This window comes from Rhineura floridana, chromosome 9, assembly GCF_030035675.1.
Source record: "Rhineura floridana isolate rRhiFlo1 chromosome 9, rRhiFlo1.hap2, whole genome shotgun sequence".
Classification (NCBI taxonomy): domain Eukaryota; kingdom Metazoa; phylum Chordata; class Lepidosauria; order Squamata; family Rhineuridae; genus Rhineura; species Rhineura floridana.
Genome location: NC_084488.1, coordinates 113,010,930 through 113,030,143, shown reverse-complemented (window position 1 = coordinate 113,030,143; position 19,214 = coordinate 113,010,930). Strand labels below are relative to the sequence as shown.

Here is a 19,214-nt window from a genome sequence, read left to right as displayed (position 1 = left end):
ACTCAGTTAAACATAGCCCAATCGCAGCCCAGTACCTCCAAGAAACAGAACTGAGCATGAAAGGTTCATGGAGATTTCCTACAGCACTTGCTATAGGTCAGCAGTACCATCTTAGTACTTCATAAGTACATAGCATCATCTTAGGCTACTACCCGAAGGAAGGGTAGGATGTAAATTTAATAATTAATATTAATAATAACCTTAGACATGCATGTGCTTTCAATATATTATCAGAAATATATTACTAGAAATCCAGTGACACTGATCAGCCTGGAGGGATGTGCCTCAGAGATAGTGCTGGAACGCGCACGGCCTTCTGAGGGCAGATGCAGTAGGGCAATGTCATATTGGAAATGGACTGCCTTCAAGTTGATCCCAAGTTATGGCGACCCTATGAATAGGGTGTTCATGGTAAGCAGTATTCAGAGGGGGTTTCCCATTGCCTCCCTGCTAGTCCTCCCCAGCTGGCTAGGGCCTGCTCAGCTTGCCACACCTGCACAAGCCAGCCCCTTCCTTGTCCGCAACTGGGGGGCAACTGGGCTCCTTGGGACTATGCAGCTTGCCCATGGCTGCACAGGTGGCAGGGCACGTAACCCCTTAGCCACTCACTGTGGGGGTGATCTTTAGCTGGCCCTTGACACCCAGGAGACACGAGCGGGGATTTGAACTCACAGACTCTGGACTCCCAGCCAGGCTCTCCTCCCCACTGTGCTGTGATCTTAAAAAACTGCACATCAGTCACTGGAAACCTTTGCCAGCAGATGACGTGCCTCAAGGCTAGTGCTAGAAATGAGTGCTGGCACTTTCCCCACTCTCTTTGGGGCAGGACTGCTGCAGAGTTTGGGGAGATAGCTGCCACCGTCAATGGCTGTTTTACAGCATTAGAGGATGGCCTTGTTTTGCACCCCAATTGTTTTTGTCTGTGTGGAATGCATCTGGAATTACCCTTGAGCTTGGATTATGCTTCTTGCTTGCTTGAAAAGATGGAAGAGAATGGTGTGTGTGAGTAGAAACAAGCCTACTGGACAAAGGTAAAATTCACATGTGTTGCTCCGCCCTCTTTTGCTGCAGACCCTGCCCACCACTGGCATGTGGCCCACAGAAGGTTGTCCAGGTGGGAATGTGCCTCTGATGGAAGAAAGTTCCCCTCCCTGTTATAAAATAAAACCATGTGAAACAGCCTGCCTTGGAGAACACAGCAGAATTTATTCAGACATGTTACAAGACTACAGAGGCACAGGACGAGATTAGAGGAATTTGAGAACTCTGACTTTGAAGTCTCCTTCCACCGCAATGTACTCGATGGTCTTCAGGCCCAGCCGGTTGGGGAAGGAAAACCCGTGACCCTCGGCCAGCATTACTTTCATCTCCAAAGGAAGGAAGGTGAAGGAAAGCTGCAAGAAGCAGAAGAAGGCATCATGACTAGTCCAGACCATTAAACACTGTTTTACATGCCCTGACAGCTTTTAAGTATTTTTTAAAAAATTAATGGCAGCCCCTACATAAATGGTGCTTGCTGGCCATTCAGAGTTTCCAATTCCTGCAAGAGCATCCCAGGCTGTGTTTTCCATTGTGGCTGAGTCTGTGGAACATCAAAACCCAAAGGCCAGAATTGTCTTACTCTCTATATGTTCAAGCATCAAGAGAACGTCTGTACTGCAGGCAAATTTTTCACTTATCCTCCCACAGTCAAAGCTAGGCTGCTAACCCAGGATAACTGGGGGAGGGGGAATATATCCAGGAGTGTAGTCGTTCAGGTTCTTGGGGGGGGTCTTACTTTTTTGGGAGCAAGGTCTCAATGTCTCCAGCATCCTACGAGCCAATCAGCATGAAAGAGGAGTATGTTGGCCCCTGAGAAGAGTCTTCTAACATGTTTCCTTGTCCTTTTTCCTGCTGATTGGAGGCAATCAGAATGAAAGGAGGTGAATCAGCCAATCGGAATGAAAGGAGGTGAGTCTCAGTAGGTAACACACTCCCCTTTCCTGCTGATTGGCTCCTAGGGACATCTGTTGTTGTGGGAGAAGGCATTCATAAGGATCTCATTCTCAACCTAACAACAAAAAAGGATGGGAGGGGGTGTGGTTGTGGCTACCCGCACTTCTGAATTTTCCACTACACTACCGAGTGTACCTATATTATTATTTGGAATTGGTATTAGCTTGTTACATAAAAAGGTCTCTTTGAGATGGTTACGATCATAAGCAGAGATAAAAATGCATTATAAAAATGTGTTATAATAAAACACATGAAGTTCATAATCGTCCATAAAGCAACCTCCTGCAAGAGCAAAAGCTTTGACAGCACAACAACCAACCACCAGCATCATCGGCCAATGAAAGCCTGGAAAAGAGGTAAGGTTTTCCCAGGAGCCAAAAAGAGCCACAAAGCCACCAGGCAGACCTCACTGGGAGAGCGTTCCACAAATGAGGAACCACACCTGAAAGGACCACTCCCTGGTCATCATTCTCTGAGTGTCCCTCAAAGAAGGGCCTCTGAAGAAGATCTAAGGGTCCAGGTAGCTTCTATATTACACATTTAACCTAAACCTTGTGGTTTGAAAGAAGTACAACCCACTGCTTGGGATGGGCAAGAAATTCGATTCAGTTCACATTTCAAGATGAATCTATCAAATTTGCATTTTGCAAAACAATGTGAGAAGCGAAACACAGCCATCTTTCAGAACTCGCACTTACTCGAATTTTGCAATTCAGTTCGCCAACCAATGTTTACAAAAATGCATATGTTAGAAGAAAGTGTACATAGAAATGAATATATCAGTGAAAATAAGATAGAACAATGCATTGTATGAGGAGAAATTGCATGCAAAAGTGTGTACATTAGTCAAAACTGCCTGCAAAAATGAGTTTGTTAGGAGAAATTCGTACTAAAATGCTGGAGAATTTTAATGATTTTTAAAAATCACAAATTGCTGCAGAAGTGTGAAGAACTGAACTTAAGACTGGAAAGTTGAGAAACTGGGAGAACCAAACTTGACAGAACTTTCTCTCTCTCCTCCCAGCTGGAATTAGACAGGCCCCTCCCTGTCTAATTTGTCCCATGACAAAGGCTAGCTTCTCAAGGGAGAAGTACAGGCTAGAATCCTTATCTGCTAGATATCCATAGGCAAAGATAAGTTGGTTTGTGTGTGCCAACACCTACTTTCCACTTCCTCTGCACATATAAACAGAACCCTCCTATGAACTAAGGAGGCTTCCCCTTTTCCCTTCTCCAGTGAAGGGAAACCTGGAGCCCTTCAGAGTGGTCCCATGATGCCTGACCATTGGACACGCTGACTGGGTCTGGGGTTCACCACTCCCAGCGTGTGCCCTCCACAAAGGTGCCAGGAACCCCAGAGGAGCCACCCTCCTGCCCGCTCCATTTGTCCCCTATTTGATGGGCTGCTAAGCCCTCACCTGAACGTTGCCTCCTTGCTCAAAAGGGAAGCCAGGCTCTCTCTGCTCTTTCCCGCACACCCCATATTGCTTGGAGTTGCAGACAATGGTGTTCACCTCCTTCTGGTGGTCAAAGCGTGGGTTGAAGTGAAGAACGAGGTTGTCACAGTCTTCGCCCAGATTCACAACAAAACTTGGAGAGGACAAGAGGTAGGAAAGAAACAAGAATACAGCATGAAACCATTACTGGACCAATAATATTGATTGATTTATTATTCAGTTTATACCGTGCCCTTCCTCTCGAAGGAGCTCATACCAGTTGCAGCAGCAACTACAATGCAACCCCCTATCCTAGCCTTTCATTTGTATGTAATGCAGTGAAATGTTGTGTTGGATTTGGGCTTTATGAGAACACCTTTTTAAAAAAAATAAAGCAAGGTTCTAGCACTCATGGTTGCAGAGACAAGCAAGGTTATGTCTAGCCTATAGGAGAGAGAGTTAGCAGATAATCGGTTACCCGTCTTCAAGAGTTCTGAAGGGCTAGCGCATTGGTGAACCAGATTTATTTTGTTGCCCGGAACAGCTGGTGCTAGTGGGAGTTGTATGCCAAAAACAACAACTGGAGAGCACCAGGTTGGGGGAGGTTGTTCCAGAGGATACGAACAATGAGTTCAAACGGCAACAAAGGACTTTGCGTAGACATTGGTACAAGGGTAGGGAACTTTTTTCAGCCCAAAGGATGTATTCCATTCTGGGGAAGTGGGTGAGGCCAGAGGTAAAAGGAGGGAATATAAATTTTAACTTTATACAGTCGCCTAGCTTCCATGCTAACTGACACACCCTCTCCATCCAAGCAAGCAAGAGGAATTATTAGAGTTCAATAAAACAATCCAGCCTGGTAAGAAAACATTCAGTGCGTGAATCAGCCTGGAAAGAGCAGATGGAGAGGTGTGCAATGGAGGCTGGTGGCACCGATGTCAATGGGGCAGTGGATCCAGTCCGGGTTTTAGTCTAAACTTTGAAGGAGTTGTACTAGGTCCTTTCAATCTCCTTGAAAGTTCAGACTAACACCCGGACCGGATTCACTGCCCTACTAACATGAGAGGCACCAGCCTCCACTGGAGGTGTGGAGGGCCACATTTGGCCCCTGGTCCTGAGGCTCCTCACCAATTAATCACCAAACACATCCTGGTGGGAAGAGCTGTGGAACGGTGGAACAGATTTCCTTTGAAGGTGCCATTTGAAGGGCTGCAGCAGCTCCACCACCACCTGACAAGCCTCAATATACCCTGGGGACGCTCTTCTCTCCTTCTCCACTAAGGCTATGTACACGTCACCGGTTTCAAATGGTTATTCTTTCTCTCAATGTGGATCAAAGCTAGTTGGTGGGAAAAGGCATCAAAGGCCAGTATTTCATAAGAAATGGCAGGATAGATATTGATTGAGGCCGACATCGTGTACACACCACTTCTCAAACCAGCAGTTTGAGAGCACACTGGATGCAGATCAAAAAGGAGCAAGTGCACGGCCTTACTCTTTGGCATCTGGCAAGATCTTCCCCTTCACTTGGACCGTGTCTCCGTGCTGCAGCTGAAATGCACTAGCAACCAATCTCTACAGTAGGAGAAAGCAGACATATCTTCAGCTATGGTGGTGGGATGTTTAGATGTAGGAGAGAACGGGGTCAGGGGGCAATGTTCTTACAGTCTTTGGGCTGGGAAGACACGGAGCCCAAGGATCAGTGAGCAGACTTTCGAAACCCTGCAAGGCAAAAAGAAGCAGCCAGGATTAGTAAATACAGACACAAGAACCTGCATAGCATCCCATTTGTTAGAGCAGGAGTGGAGAACCTTTTCAGGAACTTTGATTCCAGAGTTGCCAGCTCTTGAGGGCCAGTAACCTGCACCTCACTGTATCTCTGGGCCAAGAGTTTGCATCCCTCTGCCCCCTGGTTACTCTCAGTAACAGCCTCCATTAAGAGAGCATTGTCATTGGGCACCCTAAAAATACTGTGAATAAATCATAAATAGATGAATTTGGCATATTCACTCATATATACATGTTTCCAAGCACTTTTAAAAATCCTGCCTTTTTCTCATTCCTTGACGGAGACCATAAGGACATTTGTACACATTCAACTCCTAATTTACATTACCCTTCCCTGTTCCACTGATAGACTTCCAATGGTAAACCTAGAAACATCCTTTTTATTATTCTAGAAAGCACCATTTGCATTTATGGCACAGTATAGTCACCAGCTTGAGATCAACCCCTCTTTCATTGTTAGTTGTACTGTTACACTTATGCTGAATTGTATAGTTGTTTTGTGCATTTACTGACCACTGAAGACGACCTTGCCAAAACACGTTTGGACATATGCTTTGATATTATATTTTAGAAGTTGGGTGTATTTATTCTTGCTCAATCAGGTATGCTAGTTGTGTACATGTTTGTAATTTTGAAAAACTTTTTATAAAGCAGCCACACTCTTATCAGAAGCAGCTGTGAATTCATTTTTTGGCTCCCAATTCCTTGTTCTTCTAAATTCCAGTTTGTTGGGACATACTTTTTGGTTTGTTTTGGTTTGTTGACTCTAGACAGGAACTCAGAAACAACAAGAATAGCAATCCCGCTCACAACAGTTAGCAACTAGGAAACAAGCTAACTCTTCCCCAAGGAAAACAAGCCACCAATTAATGGTTATAAGTTTCCTGCCCTGGTCAGTTCTTGTTGCTTGTATTGCCACCTCAATACCACCTCAATATTCTCACAGCAATAATAGAGAACCCAGAACTCACACACTCCATGGTACAATCTTGCTAGGGTCCAGCCAGTAAGTAAGCACTGCTTCCCACCCTCTAATCTCAGCTCTGGGACTCAGCAAAAGAAGCTCCAGCCGGCTGCCTTCTGAAATGGCTCAGCAAAAGAAGCCCCTGCTGCCTTTAAATAGCTGGGGAAACTGCATCACATGACAAGCAGGGTCAGCTGGATAAGGAAGGTCTGCTTAGATATCAAGAAATGCAAAGTGGTCAGTTTCAGATGAATGGGAACACTGATGATAAACTCAAGCAACTGGTGCTATTTCTTTATGCCAGCCTTTGCCAAACTCTGCTGGTGGGGCTGATGGGAGTTATAGTCCAAAACATCTGGAGGGCACAAGGTTGGCAAGGGCAGGTTTATCCAAGTGATTATCAGCAGCCTCCTGGTGGGCAATATCATTGAAACATTTGTTCATTCCCCCCCTTCCTTTGATCTGGGTTTTTAACACCAGCACAACTGGGCCCAATGACATGAAAAGGCATAAATGTCAATTGGGCTTCAGTGGAGAAGCAGAACAGAACAAATGACTTGGTTCATAGTTGAGTGTGGGTTGGAAAGGCTGGGCTAAAAGCACTCTGCAGCAGCTTCTCATTACATTGCTTTGTGTCCATGTGGACAATGGTAATCTAGTTCTGAACTAGATGGGATGCCCATGCAGGAATGTAAATAGAGTTACTTATTTAATACAATAAAATAGATTTACACATGAATTGCAACGTTCTTGTGCTTTGGGGACCTCCAGTGAGCCAATGTGCTTTGCCTGAAGCATATTTTTGATCATCCACTCTACCATTATCATCTTTTTTTATTAGTCAGTATATTTCTATTGCATCCTTCCTTCAAGGAGCTCAGAGTGACATACATACAGAGCCTCACAACAACCCTGCAAGGTAAGTTGAGAGCTGGTGACTGGTTCATGGCTGAGGGGGGATTTGAACCTGCGTCTCGCCAGTACTGGTATAACACGATTCTAACCATTTTACTGCACTGGCTTCCAACCATGTCCATTATTAGCCGCAGAGCTGAGCACTTTCTGGTCTGGGCACGAAACATCCCCTTCTTCATCAGCTGGGAAAGCCTCAGCCTTTAATATAAGCACTGCTTGAGGGTTTGACCAAGAAAACTAACAAATTATGGCACAAGTGCTTGCGAGTCAGAACCCACTTTGTTAGATGCCTGCGGTGCAGATCCACTCATTTCAATGGGTCTCCTCTGAGTAAACCTTAGTTGTATACAACTCTTTATGGGAGGCCAGTGCATTAGGTGGCAGCAAAACAACAAAGCTAATAGCTTTGCTACAATGCAAACAAGCTGGAGGGGTATCTTCATTTAAAACACATGGCTTTCCCCAAATAATCCTGGGAGCCAGAGTTTGCTGCTGGGATTAACTATGCGTGGGGAAACTACAGTTCCCAGGATTCTGTGGAGGAAGCCATGTGTTTTAAATGTATGACGTGGCTCTGCCTTAGTTGGAACAATTAAAGAGCTTCTCAAGATTCTCCTGCTCTGCAGGGAGCTGTTGCAGCAGGTGGTGCAGATTCTGGAGTTGCACATTTTTTTCCATCTGATGCTGTAGCTGTGCCTTTAACAATAGCATTTACCTGCAGCAATTTGGAGGCGATAATTGCTTCTCTCCCTGCAGTGAAAAGCTCTGTTCAAGGCACAGCTGCAGAAGGGATATGTACAATAGCAATCTCAATGGTTTCTTGTACTTCTTGTTTGGGGTGTGGGTTACAAAGTCATCCAGGAGGACAGAGACTGTTCCATAAGTCAACCTCTGAGAGCTAAATCAGCAGAGTGTGTGCTTCACCTGGGGGCAGTGTGTCTTTAAACTCTGACAATGGTTTTCTGTTGTCTGGCTACAGAGGAGCGTAAGAGTGCATAAAAACTGCAAAGGTAAAGTTTACACTTATTTTGTGGTAGACCCCGCCCACCACTGACATGTGGCCCTCCACCACTGACATGTGGCCCTCAGAAGATTGTCCAGGTGGGAATGTGCCTCTGACTGAAAAGGTTCCCCTTCCCGTTATAAAATAAAACCATGTGAAAGAACGGCCTTGGAACACAGTGGAATTTATTCAGACACGTTACAAGACCACGGATGGACAGGACAAGATTAAAGGAATCTGAGAACTCTGACTTTGAAGTCTCCTTCCACCGCAATGTACTCGATGGTCTTCAGGCCCAGCCGGTTTGGGAAGGAAAACTCGTGACCCTCAGCCAGCACCTTGATCTCGGAGTAAAGGAAGGTGAAGGAAAGCTGCAAGAAGCAGAAGGAGGCATCATGAGGAAGGGACGCTAAATGTTTTTTTTTTAAAATGCCCTGACAGCATTTGAATAACTTAAAGGGATGGCAGCCATTGCATAGACAGTGCAACCTGGCCATTCAGTGTTTCCAATTCTCATCTAAGAGCATCCCAGGCAGGGCCGGATTTACGTACAAGCTGCAGCTTAGGGCCTCACATTATGAGGGGGCTCACGTTAGAAAGGGAAAAACATTTACAACATTGCCACTGGGAAACCATAAACATCACACAAAATGAAGATAATTTTTGTAGGTTGAATATCATTGTTGTGGCTCACTTGCCAACAACAGTAAACAGTAAACAATTCTATAGAATGTCATACACATGTGGCCTTTTGAATTCTTGCAGAAAACAGCCCGTGTGTCATCATCAACTGCGCTAACCCTATAAGTAATGCACATACTAGAAGAGGGAAAGGCCTCACTCATGTTATAGCTTACAGCCCCAACAAGTTTAAATCCAGCCCTGATCCCAGGCTGCTTTTACCCCATCGTGACAGAGTCCGTGCCAAAACAGCTACATTTTTACCCAGTGGGGGGCTGGTGTCCACTGGGACTTGTAGGGCAGAAGGCAAAGAGCCCAAACGGTTGGGGGAGCCAAAGCCAATGATAGATGGAAGCACCTAAATCTTGTTTTGCCCCCAGCCTCCTCCCTGCTGCGTTCGACAAGGGCAAAGGAGGAAGCAGAGAGCCAGGGGGCCCTCTCTGGCCTGGCAGGTGGGCTTAGAGGACTGGGTTGGTGGGGCAGTGCCCCATTTGCCCTCATGGGCTAGCCTCCACTGTTTTGCTTGCATCCACACAGAGCCAAGGTAGGCTGTTAATCCAGGAGAAGATTGGGGTACGCCTGTATTAATGAATAACAACATTTGAAAGTCTTGGCTGCTTGTTAGACAAAAAAAAGCATAAGCATAGGTAAAAATGAATTATAATGAAAACAAATGAGATTCATGAACATCCACAAAGCAAAGGCCACAATGAGTTGGTTTGCGTGTCCTTGAAATGAAATATAGCACACAAATATATTGTTCAGTCAGGCCAGCCCTTTAACCAGTTGTGTAGTGGCAAATTCAGCAGTGCAGGGTCCCTACATGTTAATCACAGCCATGCCCCCTCCCTGCTTTTTTTTTTTTTTTTACACTGTGGGGTTGAGAATGAGATCCTTGTTAATGTCTAAGAACTAATAAACATGAAAGAGGAAAGTGTTAGCCATTGAGAAGAGTCTTCTCACATGCTTCCTTGTCCTTTCCCATTGATTGTAGCCAATCAGAGTGAAAGGAGGCGAGTCAAACACTGAGAAGACTCTTCTCAGTGCTAACACTCTCCTCTTTTATGCTTGGCTTGTAGGATGCTGGAGACATAGGGATCCTGCTCCCACAAACGTAAAGTGTCTAAGACACCCCCCAAAGACCCTGCACAACTACATCCCTGCCTTTAACACCTGCATTCCAGTTTTCCTGCACATATTAAACTCTGTGAAACAAGAAGGCTCCCCCTTCCACATATGCCAGGGAAGAGGTCCCATCATGCCTGACTATTAGCCCTGCTTCCTATTAGGAGTACAATGTCATCTCAAGGGCCACAGGTTCACCTCCCCGGCATGCTCCCTCCACAATGGTGCCAGGAACCCCAGAGAAGCCACCCCTATCTGCCTACTCCATTCACCCCCATTTGATAGGCTGCTAAGCCCTCACCTGAACTTTGTCACCTTGCTTAAAGGGGGAGTCGGTTAATCTCTCCTCTTCCCCCCACACCCCATCTTCCAAGGAGTTGCACACAATGGTGTTCGAAATGGCGCCAGCCTCGGTCTGGCTGAGAAAGCAGGGGTTGAAGTGAAGAACGAGGTTGTCACGATCTTGGCCCAGATTCACAGCAAAACTTGGAGAGGGCAACAAGCACAAAAGAAACAAGAATGCAAACGTGAAAAGGCTTACTCAACTTCTATAGTAGTACTAGGCATTCACATATCCCATGCAGCTAGAATATCATGTGCTGGATTTGGGCTTCATATGAACCCTTTTAAAAAAAAATAAAGCAAGGATCTAGCACTCAAGGTTGCAGAGAAGCATGCAGGAATTATCTGCCTGGAGACTTATGAAGTGGCAGGATAGGCCCCAAAGTCCACCTAGTGTCTTCCTTCCCCATGGCTCTTAAATTACATAACTCATACCAAAACCCCAACCCCACATTCCCTCTTTAACAACTTATAACAACCTTGTAAGGTAGGCCAACACTGCTGTCCCTAATTGCAGATGAGGGGGCTGAGGGATTAGGAGGCAATAGGATTGCCACCTTCAAGTGTTGTGAAGGGCTGGCACATGGATGGACCAAATTTATTTTGTTGCTCAGAGCAGCCCAGCACCCTCCAGATGTTTTGGATTAAAACTCTCAGCAGCCACAGCCGGCTGGTGGGCAACCAAACCAATGGCTTCAAATGACCAGAAAGAGGATTTCACCTACACATCAGCACAGGGGGAGAGAATCTTTTTCAGCCCAACGGTTGCATTCGCTTCAAGGCAACGTGCCAGTGATGGCCAGAGGCAAAAGTGGGTAGAGCAGCAAAGGTGACATTTTACCTTTCTACAGCAGGGTTGTTTCTGCACATCATATATCCCTCCTTATCCTCCAGTATCTGCTACAGCCATACTACCCTGAACATGCCCGATCTCATCTGATCTCGGAAACTAAGCAGGGTCAGGCCTGGCTAGTCCTTGGATGGGAGAGCGCCTGGGAATACCAGGTGCCGTAGGCTTAGAGGAAGACAATGGTAAAAACCACCTCTGAATACCCCTTACCATTAAAACCCTCATAGGATCACCATATGTCGTAATCAACTTGAAGGCATATAACAAAAAATCCTCCATTCTAGTAAGCAAGAGGTGCGTTGCCTTTTTTTTATTATTGTGTTTTTAAATGGTTTTTTATGTTTTAAAATTCGTATATTTGTTTTTATTGTTTTTAATTGCTGTAAACCACCCTGAGAGCTTCGGCTATGGGGTGATATATAAATGTAATAAATAAATAGGTTTTCTTGAACTCCAACAAGCAAAAACACTCAGTGGTGCAAATCAGGGTTGTAGGTCAGGGAGAGTTCCTGAGGGCCAGACTGAGAAGTGTGGAGGCCTGCATTCAGCCCCTGTGCATGAGGTTCCCTTCCACTGCATAGAGATGTGAAGGCCTGAAAAAAAAATTCTGGGGGGGGAAAAGATTTTTCCTTGTGGTTTTTTTCCCCACGGGGGGGGGGGGATCAGGAAAAAATGTTTTTTCTCCCAATTTTTCTGTTTTCCCCCTGCACCTTCACATGTCTACCACTTCATTAGTAAAAATGTCCTAACAGTAAGAGCTGTTCTATGTTGGAACAGACTGCCTCCGAAGGTACCCACCCAATGAGACACAATATGCCCTGGGCACTCTCTTCTGTAACATGGTAGCCCACTTTTAGTATCCAGACGCTGGGCTGGGAAACACCCCCCGCTCCACCTCACCCCACTGCACACTGACATGATTTCCAGAGCAAGGTTCTCACTCTGCTTGGAATGCTGCACCAGGAGATTAATTGATAAGAATCGGCTAAACAGACATTTGACTCAGAGGGAGCTTGATCAACTCCCAGGAAGTGACATCATTTAGAGTGTAAGTGAATTTCCCTTCCCCACTCCACTTTAATAAATCTGGTACTCCAGCATTCAGCTTAAGATCCTGGTGTGGGTGTGAATTCCTAGATCCTAGGCTCCCTTGGACGCACGATCCAGACATCATGCAATTGACCTATGTAGAAGTCCCCACCACCACAAGCATGTTTAAGGGTCATATGTGAAGTGCGCATACACGCAAGTTCCCAGACACATGTGTGTGACCCTTCCATCCTTCTCCGTTTACCTTTTTGCATCTCGCAAGATCCTCCCCTTCACTTCAATAGTATCTCCGAGCAGAAGCTGAAATTCTGTAGCAACCACTCCCTGTAGCAAGGGAAGCCAGACACATTTTCAACCACAGTGGTGGCTTGAGGAGATTTAGGGGAGGAAAAGGGGAGGGAAGTTAACACTCTTACAGTCTTTGTCCTGGAGAGAAGATGAGCCCATGGAGCATGGAAGAGACTTGGTATTTTCTATAAGACAGGACAAAAGGAAGGAATAAACCAACAGACAAGAGCATGAATAGCACCCCATTTGTTAGAGCAGGGGTGGGTGGGGATTTGGGGAACCCTTTCAGGAACTTTGACTCAAGGGCTGCCAGTTCTTTCGGACCATTGGCCAGCGCCTCACTCTGTGACAAGAGCTCCACACACACACACAACATGTTACTCCCAGCACCATCCTCTAATGAAAAGAGCACTGCTTACAAGAATCCCATGACAGGGCAGCCTAAGAATACTGTTAGTGAATAATAAAACATATAAAATTGGCCCGTGCACTCAAATATGCAGGCTACCAACACCTTCCCACTTCCCACATTTTCCCACCAGCCTCCTTTCCTTTTATTTAGTTGTTTATTCTCTCACTCTTCCTCCCAGGGCAGCAAAGGCACAAATGATAAAACACCTAAAAACCAATTCCAGTGCAGAGATGCAGGCTGGGAAAGGTCTCTACTTAACAGGCTGGTTGGAGGAGGAAGGTCATCAGGAGGTACTGAAAAGATAACAGAGATGCCATGGACCACCTGAACGAAGCCTGCGGACCACCATTTCGGAACCCTTGCACTAGAAAGCGTCTGATCCTGTCCTGTCACAAACTCAGGGAACGCCAGTCTCTACAGTTACAGACTCGCTCTGAGCTGAAGGCAACTTTCTTCTACCATGCAGTTTGCTGCATAGGCTCTCACCCTGTGCATGCACCTTAGGCCCTTCCCACTATCCAATCTCCTCCAGGATGGAATCAAAATAGAATGAGGATCAGGGATGTAGTCCTCTGGGGTCTTGGACCATTTACTTTTTTGGCAGCCTGAGTCCCAGCATGGTCCCTGGTCTCCAACAACTTACAAGCCAATAAGCACGAAAGGCAAGTGTGCTAGCCACTGTGAAGAGTCTTCTAACATGCTTCCTTGTCCTTTCCTGCTGATTGGAGCCAATCAGAGTGAAAGGAAGCGAGTCAGCCACTGAAAAGGCTCTTTTTCAGTAGCTAACATGCTATCCTTTCACTCTGATTGGCTCCTAGGGTCATCTGTCACTGTGGGAAAAGGCATTCTGACTAACAGGAAGGGGCCCTGAACATCTGAATTTGCCACTACACTGCTGATGGGGATAGCGCCCTGCTGGCAGACTCACCCACCCAAGGGCTGCTGGGTTTTTATGCTCTCAATCCAGCCAGGAGCCCATACAAGAGGCTGTAAGATCGACTGCAGCCTTTCTCTAGACCAGTGGTTCTCAAACTTTTTTGGTTCGTGGCACACTGTGAAACATATAAAAAATTTATGGTGCACTTCATGTACAAAATTAAAAATATATTAATATATTTTAAACTATGAATAAAAATAAACTACAGAAAACTATTACTTACCCTATACAAATGGGTTTCTTCTTATTTTTAAAATATACTTTCATAATATTTGAGGCACACCTAGCCACCTCTTGGAGCGCACCAGTGTGCCTGGGCGCACCATTTGAGAATCACTGCTCTAGACTCTGGTTCAGGCAGGGGGGTCCCAGGTCTTACAGGAACCTCAGCTGTTGAAAGAGAGAGCAACCCAGGGAAGCAAGTAAAGTACCCAGAATGCTCAAGTACTCACTCCCAGATAGACCTTCTTTAGTTTCCCAGTGCTTACAGCTGTTCCCTGTAGAGAGAGTTTGAGTATGCAGAGCTACATTTGTATATGTTTATCTAAATGACATTACCCTTGCCTCTCCACAGGCAGAATTTGATTGTAAGCTCCTTGTAACAGAGACCACTGTTGTGTTTTATGCTGGAAAGCACCATGTGTATGGATAGTACAGTATATTGTCATTAACTGAGTACAGCCTCACCGATAAAACAGCACAAATGTTTAGTAAGGAACACAAAACAAGAATATAAGGCTATAAGTCACACCCAACAGTTATCAACCGGGAAGCCAGTGAACTATTCCCCAAGACAAACAAGCCATCTATGAATGCTTATAAGTTTCCAGCCCTGCTCAGTTCCTGTTGCTTCTGTGGCAACCTCAATACCAACAGTTTCCTAGCCTAACAGCCCCAATAAAATATCTAAGACTCACCTGTGCCATGGTGATACAATCTTGCTAGGGTCTAGCTAGGAAGCAATGCTTTATTTTCTCTAATCTCAGCTCTGCAATACAGGGTGAAAAACAGCCCACCCAGCTGCCTTTTAAAAGGACTCAGTAAAAAAGCCCCAGCTGCCTTTAAATAGCTGAGAGAAGGTGCATCACCTGACAAGAAGAGTCCGCTGTGAGTGACCTCCAGAAATGCAAGGTGGAGAACATCAGAGTCAATGGGAAACACAGCTGGTCTGTTTCAGATGAAGTGGAACACAGATGATGAATTCAGCTGGTGCTATATCATCAAGTCAGCCATTGCCAGTCTGGTACTACCAGGACTCCAGATGTTTTGGACTATTGTCAGCCTGAGCCTTCACCTGTGCTGGCTTGGTGTCATGGGAGTTGTAGTCCAAAATATCTGGAGAGCACAAAGTTTGTGAAGGCTGACTTATGCCAGCAGCTTCCTGGTTGGCAATCATTAAAACATTTGTTCCTTGTTTCTTTCTCTGAATTTGGGTTTGGATTTTGGATGCCAGCAGAAGCAGAAAGGCAGACCAGAAGGCAAGTGAGCCATTGAAATGAAAGGATTTAGATTTGTATTGGTTTTCAGTAGGGAAAAGCTGGTGCACAGTGACTGATTCACAGCTGTGTGAGGATTTGAACCCAGATCTCCGCAGTTCTTGTGTGACACTTTATACTTAATGGCAGGGCTAAAAGCACCATGCATTAAGTTACTGCCAGTAACCTCTTCTTATATTGCTTCGTGTGCATGTGGATGATGGTAACCCAGTTCTGAAATAGATGGGATGTCCATGCAGGAACGTAGAGAGATTTATTTATTTTATGATCGAATAGATTTACCCTTGCATTCCAACTTTCATGTACTTTTGGCGTCTCCAGTGAACCAATGTGCTTTTCCTGAAACAACTTTTTGATTATCCACTCTACCATTTTTTTTTAATCATTACATTCCCCCTCTCCTTCAAGGAGGTCAGGGTGACACACATGACTCCCCTGTTAGCCTCACAACAGCCCTGCAAGATAGGTTAGGCTGAGGGATGGTGACTGGTTCATGGCTGAGTAGGGATTTGAACCTGGGTCTCACCAGTCCTAGTCTAACATGACTCTAACCACTGCACTGCGCTGGTTTCCTGCTACCTCACTTATTATCATAGACCTGAGCACTCTCTGGATTAGGCAAATGCAGCAGCGCCCTCCCTCATCAGCTGCGGAAGCCTCAGCCTTGAACAGCGGTATTGCCTGAGGGTTAGGCATGCCCATCTGTGGCGACAAAAACAACCAAGTGTCTAGCCGCCAAGGACGAGTAAGGATTTTCATTCAGTTGGCATTTAAAGGCGAGGCTGCTTCATTTGCACTTTCCAAAACAACATGAAACAAAAACGAAACATGGCCATCCTTCACAATTTGCACTTCTCCGCATTTTGCAACATAGCTCTCCAGCAAAGTAAATACACATGCTAGATTTAAGTGTGCACATAAGTGTGCATATACAAGTGAAAATAGCATACAAAAATGGGGAAAGTGCTTGCACAGAACAATATATATATATGTTTAGGAGAAATTAACAACTAAAATGCTGATGCTTTGTGAGGATTTTCAAAAACAAACTCACAAACTGACGTGCAAATGTGGAGAACTGAAATCAAGACTGGAAAAATGAGATACTGAGACAAAATTGACAGATCCACCCATCCCCATGTATGGTGCCTTAAAGACTAACAAATATATTGTGGCATAAGCTTTTGTGGGTCAGAACCCACTTTGTCAGATGCATTAAGTGTGCACTGCAGGATGTGAGGGGGAGATACTGAGCTGTATCCAGCATTAGTCCTATTTGGAGTATATCCATTGAAATTAATAGACGTGGCTATTTAGATTCATTAATTCCAGTGGTTCAGAGCAGAACTAAGCTGGATGCAACCTTTTATGCACGGCCAATCCAAAAGGCTGCGGGGGGGGGGAAGCAAAAGCAACCAACAAGTCTTGCAGGGATGTGAGTCAGCTGGAGGGGCTTCTTCAAAGATTCACAGGGACAAATAAAGAGCTTTTCAAGATGCTACTGCTCTGTAGGGGTGCTATACTGTTGCAGCGCCTGCTATAGCTTGACTAGAGTTGCTAATTTTGCCAGTCAGATTCTGCAGCTGTGCTTTTAATATTCAGCAGTTTCGAGGTGAGAATTGCTTATCTCCTTACAGTGTAAAGCTTTGCGCTGCTAATTCGGAGAGTCCAAAGTGTTCTTAAAGGCACACCTGCAGAAGTGTAGGAATGCCCTGACTTCCTTTTTGCTACCAAGCCAAGCCTAAGGCCCTCGAGTAACTAGTAGGACCTTGCCCCCTTTATCTGCACCCAGTTCTTGTGTTCAACTGGGTTTAGCAGTAGAGTTGGGCAGCCAGAGGCAACCTGCCTCTGATTGCAGCCTATAAACACAGCGGGTGTGCCTGCCCCTCTTCCAGTCTTACTCAAGGACTGAATTGGGGATCTTCTGCATGCAAAGTAGATGTGCTGCCATTGAGCTATGGCCCTGGACTGCAGCAAGGTGTGGTGGTAGCTGCCACCTTAGACGGCTATTTTATAGCATTAGCAGAAATCATGCAGGATCAATCTTGTTTTTAATGTTTTCAATAGTTGTGAATCGCCCAGAGAGCTTCGGCTATGGGGTGGTATACAAATGCAATAAATAAATAAATAAATCTCTATCCATATAGCCTTGATAGTCACATGGCCCTGCCCTGTGGCCTGACCTTATGATCTTGTTAAATTAGGAGGCACCAGACACAGAGCCTTCTCAGTGGTGGCCCCACACGTTTTGTATTCCCTTCCAAAGGAGTTGTACATGGTCCCCTCACTGCTGCCTTTTAAGAGGACCTTGAAGATTTTTTTAAAAAAATTCAGTCTGCTGTTGGTTGATGGGCTAGTTTTTTAGTTTATTTGCTGCTGCTCAGTTTATTAGGCTGGATTGTTTAGTATGTTTTAAGACGTTTTTAAAGTTGTTTTTTAATTGTTTTTAAAGATGTTTTGTTTTGATATGTTGTAGCGCCTTTTGTTCTTTAGATGTTTTAATGTGCTTTTAGTGTTTTTGTTTGCTGCCCTGGGCTCCTTCTGGGAGGAAAGGAGGGATATAAATTAAAATAAATAAATAACACATTTACGTGATTTATGGAAGTTATTTGCTAACTGCCTTGGGATAGCTATGCCCTGGAGCAGGCTTCAGAAATATTTTGAATACATGACCTATGTATAGAGGCCGTATACCTCTCACCGACAAATGTTAGAAGCAACAACATGCTCTGTTTATGAGCGTCCAGTTTGGTTGCTTTTCTTCTTGTTACTGACTCTGGTTAGGTCATTTCATCTGGTCCTTTTTATCTGTTAATTCCTACAACAAAGTTTTTTTTATTATTATTATTTCAGACGCAGGACTCTCCCAGCCCTGCGTGGTGATGCCAAGGATAGAACCTGGCACCTTCTGCGTGCAAAGCAGATGCTGTCTACCACTGACCTGTTCTGGTAGCCAGAAATGCACACTTTTGCACATTAAACCCACTGCCCTAAGACTTTAGGCAAGGCCCACGTTTGAGGTGATTTTATGCAAATGGAGTACACTGTCAAGACAGCTCATCAGAATAGATACCAAGGCTGCAGACGCATTGTTATGTGCCTTCAAGTCGATTACAACTTATGGCGACCCTATGAATCGGCCACCTCCAAGAGCATCTGTCATGAACCACCCTGTTCAGATCTTGTAAGTTCAGGTCTGTGGCTTCCTTTATGGAATCAATCCATCTCTTGTTTGGCCTTCCTCGTTTTCTACTCCCTTCTGTTTTTCCCAGCATTATAGTCTTTTCTAGTGAATCATGTCTTCTCATGATGTGTGTAAAGTATGATAACCTCAGTTTCATCATTTTAGCTTCTAGTGACAGTTCTGGTTTAATTTGTTCTAACACCCAATTACTTGTCTTTTTCGCAGTCCATGGTATGCACAAAGCTCTCCTTCAACACCACATTTCAAATGTTGATTTTTATCTTACCTGCTTTTTTCACTGTCCAACTTTCACATCCATACATAGAGATCAGGAATACCATGGTCTGAACGATCCTTCCTTTAGTGTTCAGTGATATATCTTTGCATTTGAGGACCTTAACTGCTTCAAAAGCAGCCAGAACATTTTTCTCTGGCTTTGGTTTAAAACACATTTGCCCCTGGCTGGATACACCCCCCTTCCCCGCTGATGATCTCAGACCTTTCAGAATTGCCCATAGCAAAATGCTGGACCAATCAGTGTCTGTGGCCAACCAACAGGAAAGCATTTTTATTTGACACACCATGGAGTGGCAATGAGTTGGCCAACAAAAGAGTTTTAATTTATGTGGGAAGCTGCATTTCCCCAAGTTTTGGAGTAAAAAGGGGTAGGGGGTTGACTAGCATTGTGTGTCTCCGACTTCAGGAAACGGAGCTGGAAAAGCACTGAAGCCAGCACAACCTCAAGTGT

The 19,214-nt window shown here is 45.1% G+C and overlaps 2 protein-coding genes and 1 pseudogene across 4 annotated transcripts; 1 reads left to right on the top strand and 2 right to left on the bottom strand.

Annotated features, from left to right (window-relative positions):
* Positions 1-1,186: 1,186 nt before the first annotated feature.
* LOC133363822 (16 kDa beta-galactoside-binding lectin-like) lies at positions 1,187-6,317 on the bottom strand. 2 transcript variants are annotated; one of them, XM_061583349.1, is made up of 5 exons: positions 6,191-6,317; positions 5,097-5,153; positions 4,927-5,006; positions 3,414-3,585; positions 1,187-1,394 (listed from the first exon to the last, which is right to left on the bottom strand). In XM_061583349.1, exons 1-5 carry the CDS (start codon positions 6,197-6,199, stop codon positions 1,248-1,250), a joined length of 465 nt encoding a protein of 154 aa, XP_061439333.1. In that variant the 5' UTR covers positions 6,200-6,317; the 3' UTR covers positions 1,187-1,247. The 2 variants fall into 2 exon arrangements, with proteins under 2 accessions (XP_061439333.1, XP_061439334.1); XM_061583350.1 differs by lacking the exon at positions 1,187-1,394 and adding an exon at positions 1,789-1,893.
* Positions 6,318-8,268: 1,951 nt separating this feature from the next.
* On the bottom strand, positions 8,269-14,844 carry LOC133363821 (16 kDa beta-galactoside-binding lectin-like). Of its 2 annotated transcripts, XM_061583347.1 has the most exons (5): positions 14,704-14,843; positions 12,566-12,622; positions 12,394-12,473; positions 10,209-10,392; positions 8,269-8,472 (listed from the first exon to the last, which is right to left on the bottom strand). In XM_061583347.1, the coding sequence occupies exons 1-5, from the start codon at positions 14,710-14,712 to the stop codon at positions 8,329-8,331; spliced, it is 474 nt and encodes a 157-aa protein (XP_061439331.1). In that variant the 5' UTR covers positions 14,713-14,843; the 3' UTR covers positions 8,269-8,328. The 2 variants fall into 2 exon arrangements, with proteins under 2 accessions (XP_061439331.1, XP_061439332.1); XM_061583348.1 differs by lacking the exon at positions 12,566-12,622 and having other exon boundaries at positions 14,704-14,844.
* On the top strand, positions 11,148-11,266 carry LOC133364737 (5S ribosomal RNA; annotated as a pseudogene).
* Positions 14,845-19,214: the final 4,370 nt, after the last annotated feature.

What these genes read in the sequence shown, in the direction of transcription:
- LOC133363822 (XM_061583349.1), bottom strand. An exon ending in GTCTTCCCAGCCCAAAGACT is followed by an intron (nt 5,007 to 5,096) that starts GTAAGAACATTG and finishes CTCCTACTGTAG; the next exon opens with AGATTGGTTGCTAGTGCATT. An exon ending in ATCTTGCCAGATGCCAAAGA is followed by an intron (nt 3,586 to 4,926) that starts GTAAGGCCGTGC and finishes GTCCTCTCCAAG; the next exon opens with TTTTGTTGTGAATCTGGGCG.
- LOC133363821 (XM_061583347.1), bottom strand. An exon ending in TTCTCTCCAGGACAAAGACT is followed by an intron (nt 12,474 to 12,565) that starts GTAAGAGTGTTA and finishes CCCTTGCTACAG; the next exon opens with GGAGTGGTTGCTACAGAATT. An exon ending in ATCTTGCGAGATGCAAAAAG is followed by an intron (nt 10,393 to 12,393) that starts GTAAACGGAGAA and finishes GCCCTCTCCAAG; the next exon opens with TTTTGCTGTGAATCTGGGCC.